Raw genomic sequence first — 14,147 nt, forward strand, 5'->3', positions numbered from 1 at the left:
GGAGCTTTGCTCAGCCCAGAGTGAACAAGGAGGTCAAATACGCCCTGCAGGGAGGGCCTAGAAGAAGACCGTGTCTCAGTTCCGGGAATTGTAAAGAAGCTGACATTTGCTCTGAGGCACTGGTTTTCAATAAGCTTAAACAGCAAGACCATTTTTCAAACTTCACCTTACCTGGATGCAGAATATGTAAAACCGGTCATTGGGAGCCACTTAGGACAGTTTGGATACCATTGCTCTGAAATATCCCCGTGGAGCTTTTCTAAGATATTTAACACAGGGCCTCTTACTGTCCTCCTCCCTCCCATGTGCCAGCCCAAACAGAGGGTAAAGCAGAATTAGTGCAGGCTCCCTACAGTGGGGTCAGGCTAGGGCACAGTAGCCCACCAGCCTCTAGAGGCAGGAGCACAGGTGGTAGGAAGGGACGCGAGTGGTGGAGGACGTAAGCATGCGAGCCATTGCCTCAGTGAATTCTGTCCGCTATCCAGCTGATGGATTTTATGTCTGTTTCACCCCCCATCATGGGAATGGTGCCTCTGGCCACCCACTTTATATTGTAAAGTACTTTGAAAATGAGGTGCTATATAAATGTGGGTCTGACTGTATTTATAATGAGTGTGACAGGACGGATGGGAATATTTCAGAAGCCTGTGAACACCATCTTCAGGGGAGATGAACTAACAAGAGTAGTAAGCTGGTCTTAATTCTCCAGTCACAGATGCATTTCTAGGGACTTGTCCAAAACCAGTTGGGGTGGGAGGGAAAGAAGAAGCAATGTGATAACCAAAATGGTTTCTAAACAAATAAAATGTTTTTCAAAGCTTTCCATGAGGCGTCAGCGGGCTTTCAAGTAAGTTCACGGTTGAGTTGATATTGCCGTTGTCATTCTGTCAGGCTGTTGCTCTCCATTTGCTCCATTGGCTTGATTTCTGGCCCCTATGCCTGTGTCTGTGTTTTTATTCTTTGCATCTGTGATTATGTGAAGAAGTAGCATAGTGGAGGGAGGGATTCAGAAGTGTTTCCTCTAAACCCCCTGCTTTCTTTTAAGACACAGAGAGAAATTGGCTCTGCAGAAAATGTGACCATTAGCCATGGAGTCCTGCCCTTGAGTCTGAAATCTAGAAAACAAGACTAGGCTTTCCTCTTAATGGTTTCTACAGTACCAGTCTTTCCCTGGAACATAAAGTGATGATTCTGTTTTTGCTCTCCAAAGCATAAATCCATCTGAATCTGAGACTGGATTGTATCGATCAGACTTGACTTTTCTTCTTACGGTGATTTACTTCAGATTAACCCTGTTACAAATGTCGGTCTTACATGCTTTTTCTTTACGTGGTTTCATCTTTCTTCTAACCAGTTAAAGAGCCTTCATCAGTTACTGGAGGTACTGCTTGCTCTGTTGGATAAAGATGTCCCAGAAAACTGTAAAAACTGTGCTCAGTACTTTTTCCTATTCAACACTTTTGTACAAAAGGTAAGTGATTTTTTTCTAGTATCTTTTCCTAATAGAGCAGATTTCTAGTCTAAAGGAATTTTTTATACATGGAAAAAATTTGTACTGGTCAATACTGGATTTAAAGATAAGGTGTTCTGAGGGTCTCTTAAGAATTTGCATTTGTGGGCTCTGTTGCCTGCCAGAATTCCGATACAGCAGGTGTAGGTGCTGAAGGCAGCAGGAGGCCGCAGTAGAACCAGGGCCTCGGGGCCTGTGCAGCAGCCGCCGCGGAGCAGTGTGAGGTTGTTGAAACCCCAGAGTTCTAACAGGTGCTTTCTGTATGTAAATTACAGCATTTCAAAACTTACTGACCCCTGACAACTTCTCAGTTAACTGTGTTCTTAATACAAATTTTTGTCTGGGTAGACCTGTAACTTGTCATTGTCCATATCTTGTGACAGCAAGGTATCCGGGCCGGGGATCTTCTTCTGAGGCACTCCGCTCTGAGACACATGACCAGCTTTCTCCTCGGGGCCAACCGGCAAAACAACCAGGTAACGCCCGCTGCTTTATGGCCCCGTGCGATGGCCATGGTTTTGTTGCCTCATGGTTTCTCTCTTTGTGGCGATGAACATATCTCATCTCGTAAGAGTCCAGGTGCTGGTACTACATAGCTTTTAAAGTTCTTTGGACTTTGTTTTTACAGCCTCCTGGCAGAGTTTAGTCTGATGATACCATGGAAATGACTAACGAGACTATCAGTCCAAAAGTGTCCTAGGAGGAAAGATGGGCTCTGACTAGGGGGTTGCAGAAGCCTTCAGGAAATAGAGGCACCGGGGCCTCCACGTGCCCTCGGGGACAGCGGGCAAGGCCGTACCGGCGGAGGTTGCTGATGTGGGGGAGCTCGTAGTGGGGGAGGACGCGGCCGCGAGGCAGAGCAGTGTGGCCTCATGATGTCCACATACAGCGAGAGGGAAGTTGTCTGTGGCAGTGGGGCTAGCTAGATCCCAGGATGGCTCTCCTGCTTGGCGTTTCTGTGCTGGCGTGTTTCTCCCATCACCGTATGTCCTCTGTTTGACAGATTTAAATGTGAAAAATGTGACCGTGCACTGATGGTAAGCGCTGCTTACGCAGCGCCTCTCGTGCCCAGCACTCCCAAGTACTGCCAGCACAGCACGCTCTGTGTGTTGGCGGGGCGTTGAAATTCACAGTGTCTTTGTTCACTGCGCGCTCTTCCTTTCTGGGACTCCGGTGACACTGGCGGTTGATTGACGTTGACTGTAATTTAAATAAGATTTAATGTAATTAATAGTGTTACATAATCCATATTGTTTTACCTTTGTGGAGCACACATAATGTGGAAAACATTTTCACTTTTCATGTTTCATTGGAACCACAAAGTGGGCAGGTAGGTCGTCTCTGCCGTCGCATGGAGAGGTCGGGTGCAGTTACGGTAAAGAGCTTGCCCATATCCACCTAGCACGGTGAATAGCACAGGAGGGCCCGGCCACCAGCTCCCCAGCCTCCCAGGTTTTCCCCATTGTACTGGGGTATAGGAAAGTTACCCAGCACATCAGAAGCATTCAGTACCTAACTTGAATAGAGAAATGGAATGATTTTAGAACACAAGTTAATGTGTCTATAAGAAAAGAACATCTTCAGCTAACTTAAAACCCATGACTTCCTTCTGCTTTGATCTCTTCTACTATCAGACATTGAGAAAGACTCATGGCTCAAAATAGCATGAGCCAGCCCATCCTTTCCCTTCCTTTTCATATCATTTCTAAACCAAAACACTAACATCCAGTCTATCTTCTCTGTCGACAGATACGTCGGTGGAGTTCAGCACAAGCACGAGAATTTGGGAATCTTCATAATACAGTGGCATTACTGGTTTTGCATTCAGATGTCTCATCCCAAAGGAACGTTGGTGAGCTTTCACATATCTTTAATCCAGCAGAAGAATGAAAGAGTGAATTTGTCGATAATGCATGGAGACTAATAATGTTAGCAATTAAATGAATATTAATTCCCATTTGGCTATTTGATATTTGAGGAACACTTTAAAATTTTTTGTTTTAATGCATGTTAAATTTCACTCTATTTTATTAGTTCGTCACAAGAGAAAGTCAAATCATTTATTTGATGGGATGGGGTATACAGGTATTAAAAAACTCTGGGATTAGAGGCTAATTCAGAGTTCATTCATCACCATAATTGGCATGGCTAATCTAGTGGGGAAAATAGCCAAGTGTGGGTTGGAGTCTCCTAGCATTGTGAACTTGACCAAGCCACCTGACCTTTCTGATCCTCAGTACAAATGGAAATATTAAAAACATAATTCCCCAGGTGTAATAAGAATTAATCAGATAAAATGTTAAAGTACTTTGTAGAGCTAAAGAGGATTCAGATATAGCTTATGTCGTTGAAATGTGTTTGAATGTAAGATGTATTTGGTACCTTTCCTGTTCTGTCCCCCAAAGCCAGTAGCTCAGTCCTCATTTCGTGCAGCTGAGACACATGTTGCCTCCGTGCTTACCCAGTGTTCTAATCTACGTGCATAGCACGTTTTTATACTGTTCCTAGGCCATGTCAGGACAGCACCAACGGCAATGATAATAATAATAATACAACAAAGCAGCTGAAAGTATCCAGGGTTTTCTGTGTGCTGTGTCTCCATGGAGCTCTGGGCTATGTGTTTAATCCCCTCCGCAAGCTTGTGAGGCATGGGAAGCCAGAGCGCGGCCAGGCTCGTAGCCTGCACAGGCCTCAGCCGGCAAGCAGCGTAGGGCGAAGGGTGTGAGGCGTGCCTCTGACCAGCAGCAGCTGTGGCAGGCGTTCATGCGGTGTGACCAGGAAGATCTGCTGGAAATCACAGAGCATCGCTGTGCTCTGGGGAGCGCTCAGTGGCTGTGAGGCAGGATGCTTCCTTCACTCCGACTCATGCACCTGAAAAGACAAGGCTGCCTACCTAACTCGGGAGTGCAGACGGGTTTGTAAAAGAAAGTCAGAGTGCAGGTGCTTGTTTTCTAGCACGTGGGGCGACTCACCCCCTCCCTGTTGGTCAGTTCTGCTTAGCATAGGTGGTGGTGGCCAGTGTTTGAGGGCAGTTGTTGGAGCAACACGTATCTTGTCCGGCGTCTCAGAGGCATTTGGGCATTTTCTGTCATACACTATTTATATTTGTACTTCTTTGAAAGATTGTCTTGGGAGATCTAAACAGTCACCCCGACAACTTAGGCACACACTGCGAGAAATAGATCCATGTTTTCTCCTGTCTGCGAGCCCGGCTTCCCCCTAGGCCGTGAGGGAACAGGCTCTAAGTACCCAGCCATCTCATGTGTGAATCTCTAGAGAACCGCTTCACCTTGTAGGTGTCTCTCTCATGAAATAACATCAACTGAAACAGGCTTGGTTTCTTTGGTCTCCTAAAGCTCCTGGTATGTTTAAACAACGGCCACCCATTAGTGTCGCCCCCTCCAGCCCTCTGCTGCCCCTCCACGAGGAAGTAGAAGCCTTGTTGTTCCTGTCTGAAGGAAAGCCTTACCTGTTAGAGGTATGTACTTGGTCTTCTGGAGCCTTTTTCTTTTTCTTCTTGTCATTGTCTACTTGAGGAAAAATGCCTTTTGTAATATTCCATGTGTCACTGTGATGTTAAGAGAAGAAATGGTTCTTTCAAATTAATATTTCTTCCTGGGTATATGTCAGAAAAAAATAAGCAGCTGAAGAGAATTTTTATTAGTCCTCTCTGCAACCAGGGATCGGACTTCTGGGTCCAGCCCAGCTAATTTCCCCTCCAGGTCTCAGGAGGAGGTGAACAACTCTTCAGCAATCACAGATACTCAGTTTATTCTCAGAGGATTTTGTTCCCCATCTTTTGTGTGTGTCTCTGGTCCTGAAATACCACAACTCTGGAGCACACGTGTTTTATAAACCGCAGGAGTGTGGGAGTGGGCTGCTCACGGCCCCCGTTGCACCACACACTGTGCGGCCCATCTGCAGCCTGGGCCCCTTCCCCTTCTGCCCAGAGCTACCTCCTCTTGAGAACTTAATCCTCCAGTTCCTCTTCCAAAACTTGATTTACATGTATAAACCCCTGAGCCGTGTGTCATGCTGGTTTTTTAATCATGTCAATAGTGCTGTGCTATGTATCTCTTTTTTTTTTTTTTTTTTTAAGTTTTTTTAGTTTAACATTGTTTACTTTGGGGATCTGTCAGTGATTCTTTTAATTTAGTTCTGGGGGCATATATTTGGCGAATTTCCCTTTGAAAATCTGATGAAAGTGACTCCCGGGAAAAAAAGGTGCACATTTGCAGATTTTGTTCAGACAGACTTAGTCCCGTAGCAGTTCTAAAGAAAGCCTATTTTGAGGGGATGTTGAAGATCTTAAGTCTGAGTACATTTCTGTTAAAATCAGAAACAACGTATCGACAGTTAACTGTGACCTAAGAAAACTTGACTCCTTTTATGCTCCCGCACTAGGTAATGTTTGCCTTGCGAGAGCTGACGGGCTCGCTCCTGGCGCTCATCGAGATGGTGGTGTACTGCTGTTTCTGTAATGAGCATCTCTCCTTCACCGTGCTGCATTTCATTAAGGTAGGGCCTCAGTGAGGCCCGGCGAGAGCCGAGAGCCTGCCACGGAGACTCCGGGAAGTATTCCTCTGCTTCCAGGCAATAGGCTTCTTTTAATAACCTCAGTTGCTTTTCCTGATCATAAAAATAGTACAGGCCCATTTTTAAAAAAATACAGAATAAAAAGAACTCAGAGTCTCACCATTCATTGATAATCACCATGAACATTCTCCCAGGTCTCCTTTTATTTTCTCTGCGTGTATTTTAACAGACTGGAATTTTACTGACTTTGTTATTCTGTGTCTTTTTTTTTCCACTTGACATTAGAAGTATTTCCCCGTATCATTAAGTTATCTCTGAGGATATGTCATCATCTTGTGTAGCATAATTTACTTAGCCATTCCCTTCCTAGTGAGGCACATTTGTACTGGGCTCAATCTTTAACTATTTAGAATATATTTCATAGTTAATGATATGCTGTGGTGACCATTATTATGTAAAACGGTTTTCCAGTTTCAGTCCTGTTATCGTCACCATTTTACAGTTGAGGAAACTGAGGCACAGAGTAAGTGACTCTCGCCCCGTGTGACACAACTAGTAAGTGGCAGAGTGGGAATCTGAGCGTTGGCGGTCTGGCTCCAGGGCTGTGCTCTGAAGCAACTTGTTCACTGCCTTTCTGGGGATTACCAGGAAAACCTTTAAGTCTGCACATATTTTTTTTTTTTTTAAGATTTTTATTTATTTTTTGAGAGAGAGAGAGAGCGAGAGAGGGAACGCAAGCAGGTGGAATGGGAGAGGGAGAAGCAGGCTTCCCTGCTGAGCAAGGAGCCCGACGCGGGGCAAGTCTGCACATATTTTTATTAGGTTTTATTTTTCATCTTTAATGTTGAATTACATGGATAATACCTGTCTGCTTTTTTTTTGTGAAAAATTAAAACCTACAAATAAGGCCAAAGTCCACTTGAACTGCCACCAACCAACCTTGTCCCCTGTCCGCCCTTCCCCAGGGATCAGTACTGTCACCTGGATATGTGTCCTTGCGGGCCTCTCTCTGTGAATGTACACTGCTTATAGTCGTCCCTGCCCACGGGATCTCTGCCACGCTTCGTGCCTGCCCCGGGGTTTGTAATGGTGACACAGGTAGTGCGGACAGGCAGCAGCTGATCGGGACTGTGTGTTCAGGCTCTTAGGACAATGTGTTTGCCTTCAGCCTCTTTCCGTGCAGCCCCGTATCAGAGGTGATTGAGTTTTTCTTCTGACCCTTCACTCATTATATGACCTCAGGCGATCTCTTTGTCTATAAAGTGGCGGGAGGTATGACTTGACCTCACAGAGGGTAAAGACGCGGCGGGCCTGGCGCCTCGGAAGGGCGGTGTTGTAAGGCCGTGTCCTCCCCCACGGTACACACGCACGAGGCTGCAGGCGCAGAGCAGTGTGACTCTTACGAACCCTCACACCTTCCTTAGCAAAAAGGAACTCGTGGCAGAGTTTTCTGTGTCATAAGCTGACTGTTCTTACGTACGTCCCTCATAGCGTACTTACCCCAGAGCACATATCCTGGAAAACGGAACAGGATGTGTATGAAGGAAACAGAAACAGAAATTTGGGCCTGTTCACTTAAAATTCTCTCCTTTCCTTTCTGCCTTTCTTTCTCTCTCCTTCCTAATGTCATAGTCGAGTGGGAGAGCGTGGCAGTGCTGCAGTCCATGGAGACTGCATTAGCCCCAGGTTTAGCATTCGGGCAAACTGAGGCCCAGCGAGGGCAAGTGATAGCGGTAGAAGTAGAGCTTGAGGCCAGCCCTGTTGCTGGCCGCTCGGACGGGCTTTCCACTGAAGACTCACTGGAACCTTTATGCTTTTGAAAAATATTTCAGAACCAACTAGAAACAGCTCCACCCCATGAGTTAAAGAATACGTTCCAACTGCTTCATGAGATACTGGTAAGTGAAAGATGTTCTGATCCCCTTGTGCTCTTGATTAAGTGTACTAGTCAGCACATGTTTGTAAACAGAAGTGTGTGCCTTTGTATCGTTTTGCACTCACTTGGTCTGCACTTATGAGTCCTCTGTAGGAGTCAGGTTTTTGTCATTACTGGCTGAGAGGCAAGTGGTAGGAGACCAGGGAGGGAGCTAGACAATCCAGGAGGGACAGTGCAGAGAGCCAGGGAGCGTGGACGGCCTCACCTTGCGTGGGGGACCGTGCTGCGCACAGACGTTGTCTCCTTTAAACCTCGTGATAGCCATCAGAGGTGAATTGCTGGCTCTACGGTTCGTTCAAATCTAAGACACCATTGGCTCTCTATGTGGGCTACTAGAAATACTGCTTACAAGCCACGAAACTGGAATGTAATTGACTGTAGGATGTGTCCCAGTTTCAGAAGTATGAAAAGCAGGGCAGAGTTCAGTTGTAAGCAGTGACATGCTGCGTGAAGAGGGATTTGCCCAAGGCCACCCTCGAGTTAAAGTGACAGAACCAGGATTTGAGCCAGGCAGCTGGCCCCAGAGCCCATGCTGGCCACCAGAGCTGGTGTGCAGGGACTGTAAGTAAGTAAGTGGCGTGACCAGAAGAGGGAACTGATGAGGGCTTGGGGAGAAAAGCCCAGACCAGATCATGAAAGGCTGCCGGTACCCAGAGCATGTGGGCTTTTTCCCGTAGGCCCTTGGTTGCACACAGGTGGCCAGGTTCTGCCTATATGCCTATTTTATTTGACCCAAAGTTGTTCTGTTTTGTGATTTCTGGCTTCTGGCCTATCCTGAGAAACCAGGTAGTGTGATGAATTGGCCCCGTTTCCCGTCTGCCCCCATCCCCTAGAGCAGTCAGCTCGCCCCCCTCTGATGAGGCATGTGCTACCCAGTCGCCCTCTGTCCTCGCTGCCTCATATCGTAGTACCTAGCCCACTTTGTCCGTTTCTTGTCATCCTGGCCTCTGTAGATGTTTCAGTTGCAACCTCTGCCGTCACCGATGGGCACTATGGGCAGGCCTTAACAGGAGAGTGACGTGATTTGATTTAGGTTAGAAAGGTTCCGCTGGTACTTGTTTTGAAGGACTGACTGAAGAAGGAAGCCAGGGTGGAATTGGAAGACCACATAGGTGTGGTCTCCATGTGTTTGGGAAAGAGAAACCGTAGACTTTGGTGACTGGGTATGAGCCCATGAGCGCCCAGCCCAGGGCTCACTAAACAGAGGGAGAGACCAGGTTCCCTTTAGTTCCCTAAGACTTAACATAGGCCTGGGCACAGAGTGGGCATTTAATAAACACTTCTGAACAAGGACAGACATCATGGATGGCATTTATAAAAAGCCTATCTCTCTGGTCCTTTATCTCCTTTTTGATCCTAGTACTTTGACAAAATACGGAAGATTGTTGCTCCTCAGGAGTCGGACTGTGTATTGTTTGCTCAGCAGCAAACCACTGAGGTTACTGCCCTGCGCACAGGTCAGTGCCAGGCACTAGAAGTCCAGCCATGAGCAGGACACAGTTTCAGCCCCGCGGGGCGTGGCATAAACCTCCTGGCAGCAGCTCGAGCCTGTATCGGAGCAAAACTCCGACACGGTCTTGGTAAACAGTTTAGACCCTAAACCGCTTATCCTTGGGATCATGAAATATCCATCCTTGTAGCCCACTGTAGCTTCCTGTGGAAAACTACAGAGGTAGCAAGTAAGAACACGGAGATGAGAAATGAATGCGTCTTCAACTATTACTTAATAATTTTTCATCTTTAGCTTAAAATTTAAGGAGCGCCTGGCTGGCTCAGTCAGTAGAACATGTGACTCTTGATCTTGGGGTCATGAGTTCGAGCCCCACATCAGGGAGTACATTGTATTTAAAATAATAAAATAAAATTTAAGACACTGTTGAGATACAAGCCAGTGACATGTTGTTGTTCATTTATATTGGGTTTTGTTAAGAACTAAATTAATCTCTTGAACAGAATCATTTTTAAAAGACACCACTGAGTGGCCTCATACAAGTTCCTTCGTTCATTTACCAGTCTTTGTCTCCTTCTGTCACAGGTCATTGAAGATCCCATACAAGTGGAGCGAGTCAAATTTGTATTTGAGACAGAAAATGGATTATTAGGCAAGTAGCCTGGCCTTCCTGAGAAATGTCTGTAGCAGATGCACAGACAGCCTGTTGTTCTGGCTGGCCTCCTCCCCGACCGGTCTGCCCCGGCACTCGGCCCCGGCGCAGGTCAGCGAGGGCTCCGGGAGAGGCCTGTTGGGGCCATGGGCTCCCGCGTTCCGGTCAGGAGACGTGAAACCAGAGGATCTTACCAACTGGACACTCCCCCTTGAGTCAGCAAAGTGCAGCTTGGGGTCCTCTTACTGGGTCGGCTAAGAGTCAGGGGTGCCGTGACTTTTTTCAACAAGCTAAAGGCTACTTTCTGATGCCAGAAATCTTTCAGTCCACTCTGCAGCCATCAGGGAGGGAGAAACTAAAACCTCAGGCTCAGGATGTTGTCAAGCTCATGAAATGGGATTGGTTTTATTTTTTTACCTGTGGTATTAATGCACCCAAATTTATCTACTCATAAAAGCTTTTTGCAGTTTTCTTTTTCAGAAGGCTAAAGTGCCTTTAATGAGCTGTTTCTTAGAAAAAGTGTGGTTAGAAATTGTCCTCTCCAACACCCACCACCCCGCCAGTATTTCCAGTTAATCTGAGTCATTTTAGATTTTGTTCTGTGGCAAGAGATTGAAGACCTGCTCTTATTGCAGCAAAGTAATGTGAGCTAAAAAGTTGTGTAGCTGCAGCATCGCAGGCCAGCAAGTGGCGCCCGGCTTCTCTGGAACTTCCGGGCCGTACGCTCCTCGAGAGCCCACACCAAGGATATTTATTTTTATATCCACAAAGCACAGAGTAGGAAGCATTTGTTGAACCTAACACATATCATAAATTTTCATTTATCAAACTGAAAAGTGTTGTAACCGCTCTTCTGTCAGGAGCATGGAAAAGTTTGGAGGTCTGAGTGAATAATCAGCTGTGGAAGTTTGAGCTTCTTTCAGTTCTCCCAAAAGCCAAACTCCCACCGCCACATATGTTTCTGGAATACCATTGAAAGCAGTGTCTCTGCCCATTACAATTTGGGGGATCCTGTTGAGCCGCACTGCCATGCTTTGTGTTAAGTGCCCTCTCTGCTACTCAAACCAGTTGGTTGTGAACGTTCAGGAGAAGAAAGTGGCGTTACTGGGACCCACTTTCCGTGTCATGCTTTCTTGTCACAATTCCCTCTTCTCTTCACTCAGCCCTGATGCACCACAGCAACCACGTGGACAGCAGTCGCTGCTACCAGTGTGTCAAATTTCTCGTAACTCTTGCTCAAAAGTAAGTATCGACTCAAAATGCAGGGAGGAACTGGTGTCTTCAGTTACAAGTCAGATAGGACCGGGAAACCAGTCTCCCTTGGTTTAGTTCCTAGAGAGTCTGACTCAGGGCATGCTTGCTTGGATGGTTCGGAAACCTAGTCACGTGATCTCGAAGAGCTGTGAAGGGGGGTGTCAGAGGAGCCGCAGATCTTATGGAATCCAAGAAAAAGGCTAAATCAGCAGGCCTTGTGCGGGAAAGGCAGGAATCAAGGCAGATTCGGGGACCTTCCCAGCAAGAGTTCATGAACTTTGGTTTGAGATAGCTTTCGGTAATGTAGCTTCACTACCAGCTCCGTCAGGTTCTAGGTCCCCACTTTGAAAACAGTCTCTCAAGAGACAGAATCGTGTCTTAGCTGCTTAGACTCGTGACCCCAGGCACTGTCCTCTCTCATTCAATGTCTGCAACAGCTCTGTGAGGCCGGCCAGCCAGCCGCACGTCGCGGGCGGAGTGAGGGCCGTGCCTGCAGTCGGAGCGAGGGCTGCAGCACAGCTCACGGCCTTCCGGGCAGGGGCTCGCTCTTTGTCGAGCGGCGGCACGCTACACGCAACATCACATTGGTCACTTTAACCCTCTTGAGGCATCCCCGTCGGTGGCGTCAATAAGTTCCTTCACTTTATGGGGCAGCCGTCACAGCGTCATCTCCAGAACGTCTTCATCTTCCCAGACTGAAGCTCAGTCCCCACTCAACACCAGCCCTGCACTCCCGCCCCCGCTCCCCCAAGCAACCACCCTTCTACTTTCTATGAATTTGACGACTCCAGGTGCCTCCCCTAAGTGGAATCGTACAGGATTTGTGCTTCTGTGCCTGGCTTATTTCACTTAGGCTGAGGCGCTCGGGTTCATCTGTGTTCTGGCCTGTGCCGGAACTTCCTTCCTTTTTTAAGGCTGAATACCACCCCCTTGTACAGCTGTAGCACGTTGTCTTGGTCCATTCATTAGCCGACAGCCACATGGAGAGCAAAGGTTCTCAGTGTTAGAAGGGGCCTTCGTGGCTTGCCGCCTCAGCTCCGCGGGGTAGTACGCGGGCCAGCAGCTCCGGACGGGCTGCACGGCTGCCACTGAGTCCCCACCCAGCCTGCCTTAGAGCGTCACTGATTTTGCTCCAGATTTTTACTGACTCTTAAGCATGGGGATTGCCATCCTTGGGTTTGTGCCAAAATAAGAGTAAGAAATCTGTTGAGCCTCAGCTGCTGCATGTGAGCGTCCTCAGCAGATGAATTGAGAGCCTGGTCGAAGTAATGCGTGAACGTGCCTTTTCCAGATGACATAGCATTGTGGACACAGATGGAGGCCATCCTGCCACAATCGTGGGTGCGTTAACTAGGCTTGATGTTGGCAGCGAGACAGCAGAAGTACTTGCCTAAATGGCATTTCCAAATCTTGATGGGGCCGCATGGTATGTCTGATGCGTGTCCTCCATCCCTCCATTCTATACACACAGTGTCGCCGTCAATACTGTCTTTGAATGTGAAGGACAGCTTTCCAAGTGGGCAAGGAAAAATGCAAAGAGGGCTCCAGGACCACACTTTAAAATTGTTTTTCCCCTAATATCATTCTTACTCAAATCACAAAAATTTAAAGACCAGTTTGATTCTTTTAAGAATCATTTCTCTTATTAAATGGATGATGTGTTGTGGGGGGGGTTTTTTGTTTTATTTTTTAGTTTCCATCTTTGAACCGTGTTAGAACTGAGTGGATGAGGTCATTCTAGATAAGAGACTTTTCACTACACATTTACCTTTTTCTGCCTCTCGAAGTTTACACATGGGAGTGTATCCAAACCAAAACAAGTAAAAACTTAGTAGAAATACAACTGAACCTCAGTGAAAGTTGCATCTGTGTATCGAAATCAAAAGGTAGTATAGATGAACCAAGTATATTTGCAAGGAACCATTTGGCTCGTACACCCCCCAGGTGCCCTGCTGCCAAGGACTACTTCAAGGAGAACTCCCACCACTGGAGCTGGGCGGTGCAGTGGCTGCAGAAGAAGGTAACTCACTGCAGCTTGAGCCTTGCTGGCTGTCACGCGGGGATCAGTAACAGCACGTCTTGTCAGGGAAAAGCTCTTCATTTGGAGACTGGCCTCAGAGTTATTTTCAGACTTCCAACTTTTTTCAGTCCAGTTGATACGATAGCTATCTCTACGCATGAAGTTCGTGTCTCGATACAGTGTCTGAACTTCATAGGTGAGGGAGCAGGGGTGAATATCTGAGACCTAGTGGTTCACTGAACTCAAGAGTGAACGTAAAATCCTGCCGGTGTGGTAGATCTGGGTCGATCTGTGTGCCGTGTTAGATGCTTTTTATATTCAAATACCTAATGGCAGTAATTGTGGACTCACGTGGGCGTGTGTGTCGTGTCTGATGGCGTTTTTGACCTTCCATCTCAGATGTCAGAACATTATTGGACACCACAGAGTAATGTCTCTAATGAAACATCAACTGGAAAAACCTTTCAGCGAACAATTTCAGCTCAGGTGAGGCTTCTCTTTTGGTTTTACGTGGCTTGAAATCCCACAGGTAGGATTTTCAGTGTGTTTCTCAGAAGCCACAGCCTCCGAGACAAGAGGTGTAGGTTAAAAATGAGAGGGGGCTGGGGCGCCTGGGTGGCTCAGTCATTAAACGTCTGCCTTCAGCTCAGGTCATGATCCCGGGGTCCTGGGATCGAGCCCCGCATCGGGCTCCCTGCTCGGGGGAAAGCCTGCTTCTCCCTCTGCCTGCCGCTCCCCCTGCTTGTGTTCTCTCTCTCATCAAATAAATAAATAAAATCTTTAAAAAAG

General features: G+C 47.1%; 1 protein-coding gene across 3 annotated transcripts in view; it reads left to right on the plus strand.

Annotated features, from left to right (window-relative positions):
• Positions 1 to 14,147, plus strand: part of USP24 (ubiquitin specific peptidase 24) — a 134,203-nt gene that overhangs the window by 114,720 nt on the left and 5,336 nt on the right. For 2 of the 3 annotated variants that reach the window (XM_078073094.1, XM_078073095.1), the window contains exons 57-66: positions 1,355 to 1,471; positions 1,894 to 1,986; positions 3,260 to 3,362; positions 4,867 to 4,988; positions 5,915 to 6,028; positions 7,879 to 7,944; positions 10,018 to 10,084; positions 11,248 to 11,326; positions 13,283 to 13,358; positions 13,758 to 13,844. In XM_078073094.1, coding sequence (XP_077929220.1) covers positions 1,355 to 1,471; positions 1,894 to 1,986; positions 3,260 to 3,362; positions 4,867 to 4,988; positions 5,915 to 6,028; positions 7,879 to 7,944; positions 10,018 to 10,084; positions 11,248 to 11,326; positions 13,283 to 13,358; positions 13,758 to 13,844 — 924 coding nt within the window. Of the gene's footprint in view, positions 1 to 1,354; positions 1,472 to 1,893; positions 1,987 to 3,259; positions 3,363 to 4,866; positions 4,989 to 5,914; positions 6,029 to 7,878; positions 7,945 to 10,017; positions 10,085 to 11,247; positions 11,327 to 11,775; positions 12,765 to 13,282; positions 13,359 to 13,757; positions 13,845 to 14,147 lie in introns of those variants that run through there. The other variant, XR_013448171.1, reaches the window with a different exon arrangement.

Source organism: Halichoerus grypus, chromosome 5, assembly GCF_964656455.1.
Source record: "Halichoerus grypus chromosome 5, mHalGry1.hap1.1, whole genome shotgun sequence".
Lineage (NCBI taxonomy): Eukaryota > Metazoa > Chordata > Mammalia > Carnivora > Phocidae > Halichoerus > Halichoerus grypus.